This window comes from Penaeus chinensis, chromosome 31 (assembly GCF_019202785.1).
Source record: "Penaeus chinensis breed Huanghai No. 1 chromosome 31, ASM1920278v2, whole genome shotgun sequence".
Classification (NCBI taxonomy): domain Eukaryota; kingdom Metazoa; phylum Arthropoda; class Malacostraca; order Decapoda; family Penaeidae; genus Penaeus; species Penaeus chinensis.
The window spans coordinates 10,087,701-10,090,200 of NC_061849.1; the positions used below are offsets into that span (position 1 = coordinate 10,087,701).

Genomic DNA, 2,500 nt, shown 5'->3' on the forward strand with positions numbered 1-2,500 from the left:
CTCTCTCCCTTTCTCTTTTAGTCTCTCTCTCTCTCTCTCTCTCTCTCTCTCTCTCTCTCTCTCTCTCTCTCTCCCTCTCACTCTCTCTTCGTCTTTTCCCTCTCTTTCTTTTTCTCTATCTCCCTTTCTCTTTTAGTCTCTCTCTCTCTCTCTCTCTCTCTCTCTCTCTCTCTCTCTCTCTCTCTCTCTCTCTCTCTCTCTCTCTCTCTCTTCGTCTTACTCCCTCTCGTTCTTTCTCTCTCTCTCTCCCTTTCTCTTTTAGTCTCTCTCTCTCTCTCTCTCTCTCTCTCTCTCTCTCTCTCTCTCTCTCTCTCTCTCTCTCTCTCTCTCTCTCTCTCTCTCTGAGTGAGTGAAGACAACATTTCTCACAGTGGACATCATACTTGTGTTGATAGGAACCGTGAATGAAGAAAAAGGCAATGCCAGAGGTTTTTACAGTATGATACAACAAGCCCTGGTGTTCAAAATTTAGAATAGATCTATGCCAAAGTATTTACCGATAATTTGTTTCATAAACATCATAACTGTGCCCTGTCCCCCTATTCTCTTTATACCGCACTTATCAATATTACCTAATCGATACGACGGTCTTTACGCACACAAAACAATACAAAGGTCTTTAGGCATACACAAATAACAAATAAATGTCTATAGGCATAAAGAAAAAACAAAAAACATGTAAACGTCTTTAGGTCTGTGAGTATATAAAAACCCATACATAGGTCTGTAGGTACACAAAAAACACAAAGACCCATACAGTACACCTTTCTGCAAAGCTGTGCCAAAGCATCAGTTTCTGCAAGAGCAAAGAGAACCTCACACAGAAGAGGAAGCGAGAAGAGGCCTCGTTTCTCTCCGTCAGGAAGTCGTGTGGGAGATCCACGCCCGCACCCTCGGCTGGATCGGGTTCGGGTTCTCCGGCAATGGGCGGATGGCAGGGGCGGATATCGTGACAGGCGTGGGTGGCAGATGGGCGTCTCTTCCTGCAAGATCGCCATGGTGTGGGCGAGACGACACCCCCCCTGGACCAGAAAGGCGACTGGCGCGCTCTCCATGCCCGTGAAAACGCCACCCACACTGTGCTGGTGGTGGCACGGGCCGTTAACACGTGCGACAGTCAGGACTTCGTTCTCACGGTTAGTTTGGCGTCATTGTCTCGTTTTCTAATCCATATGTTCCTTCGATGAATACTCTATGGATAATTCACAGAGATACATTAACCTCTCTTTACTTTTAAATTTCTAATGTATTGTTCCGTCAGTCCATTAACTAATAAACACTACAACGCCCACCCTCCTTTGACGAATATATTTTTTTTTCTTCTAATTTCTAACGTATTGTCCCTCATTAACCAGCAGATAATTCTTCAACCTAATATGCACAACCGTCTCGCCATTAACATTCATCCTTACAGAACGAGACTGTGCGGCTGATCTATGCCTGGGGAGACACCGATCCAACCGGGGACACTCCGGGCTACCACGGAATGCGCCGAGGAAACAGGTAAATTGTGCACCAAAGCCCTTTCCTTAGTGATGCGAGCCGGAAATTCCAGCTTGGCGAAGATAATGGTCCGTCGAAATGCTGTGGGCGCTTTCTCATTGTACAGGGTCACGGCCAAGGGTTGCTGTAACTGCGTGATCACCAGTGTTGGAAGTGGGCCACTGGCTTTTTTGTGAGCTCACCACATACATATGGAGAATATGTATAACTTCTTTACAAACCCATCGAACCATAAACCTCGATTAAAAAAAGGCTTCACTTAACATAAACATACAAGCTCTTCATCCTCTACTCATAAGAAACCCGCTGATTATTCTCATTCAACCCCCCATCCCCTGATGCTCAGCCTAATCACCCTCTCCCTCTTCCCCACATTCGCTTCTGCTCATTCTCTTCCCTCCCGCAGATTCGCCCTCGCTCTTCTCCCGTTTCACCGACCGGTTCGAACCCCGGAAACCGAGTCCTCGAGTGTCCAGACATGGCAAGTTAGACAGGAGGTCACGCTGCCCCCTGGACGCCATACCTTCTACTGGTGCCACATGGAGAAGGTGCCAGCGTGGGAGACCAAACATCAGTACATAGGGGTAATGTAGGCCTATGTCGGAATCACTATAGGCCATGTCTTTTTTTTTTTCTTTTTTAATGGAGAGGTAAAGTCGTGACGTCACCTTGTCATAGCAACAGAGGTGTACATATTAATCGAAATTTTAGAAATAATTGAATTTTGCGAGACGGCGTTAGGTGATCAGCGTTACACGTCTTATGTACAGGAATTGAGTGGGCGGGAAACATTTTTCGAGTTGCCAGATGCATTCCTCCCACCTCGATTATTATTGTACATATTCGTACTTAAATTGGGTATGTATAACACAACACAACCCAGCACAAGATATCTAAAGCCAACTAGTGTATTATATTCCAAAAAATGATAAATAAATAAATAAATAAATACATTAAAACAGCTAACCGCCAACGTGGCCATTCCCATTACGTCACA

The 2,500-nt window shown here is 45.4% G+C and overlaps 1 protein-coding gene across 1 annotated transcript in view; it reads left to right on the forward strand.

Moving 5' to 3' along the window:
• The window catches only part of LOC125042010 (DBH-like monooxygenase protein 1), a 13,765-nt gene that overhangs the window by 4,309 nt on the left and 6,956 nt on the right, over window positions 1–2,500 (forward strand). The window contains 4 exon segments of the mRNA XM_047637470.1: window positions 731–958; window positions 960–1,136; window positions 1,415–1,503; window positions 1,910–2,087. Of these exon segments, the coding sequence (XP_047493426.1) occupies window positions 731–958; window positions 960–1,136; window positions 1,415–1,503; window positions 1,910–2,087 (672 nt within the window).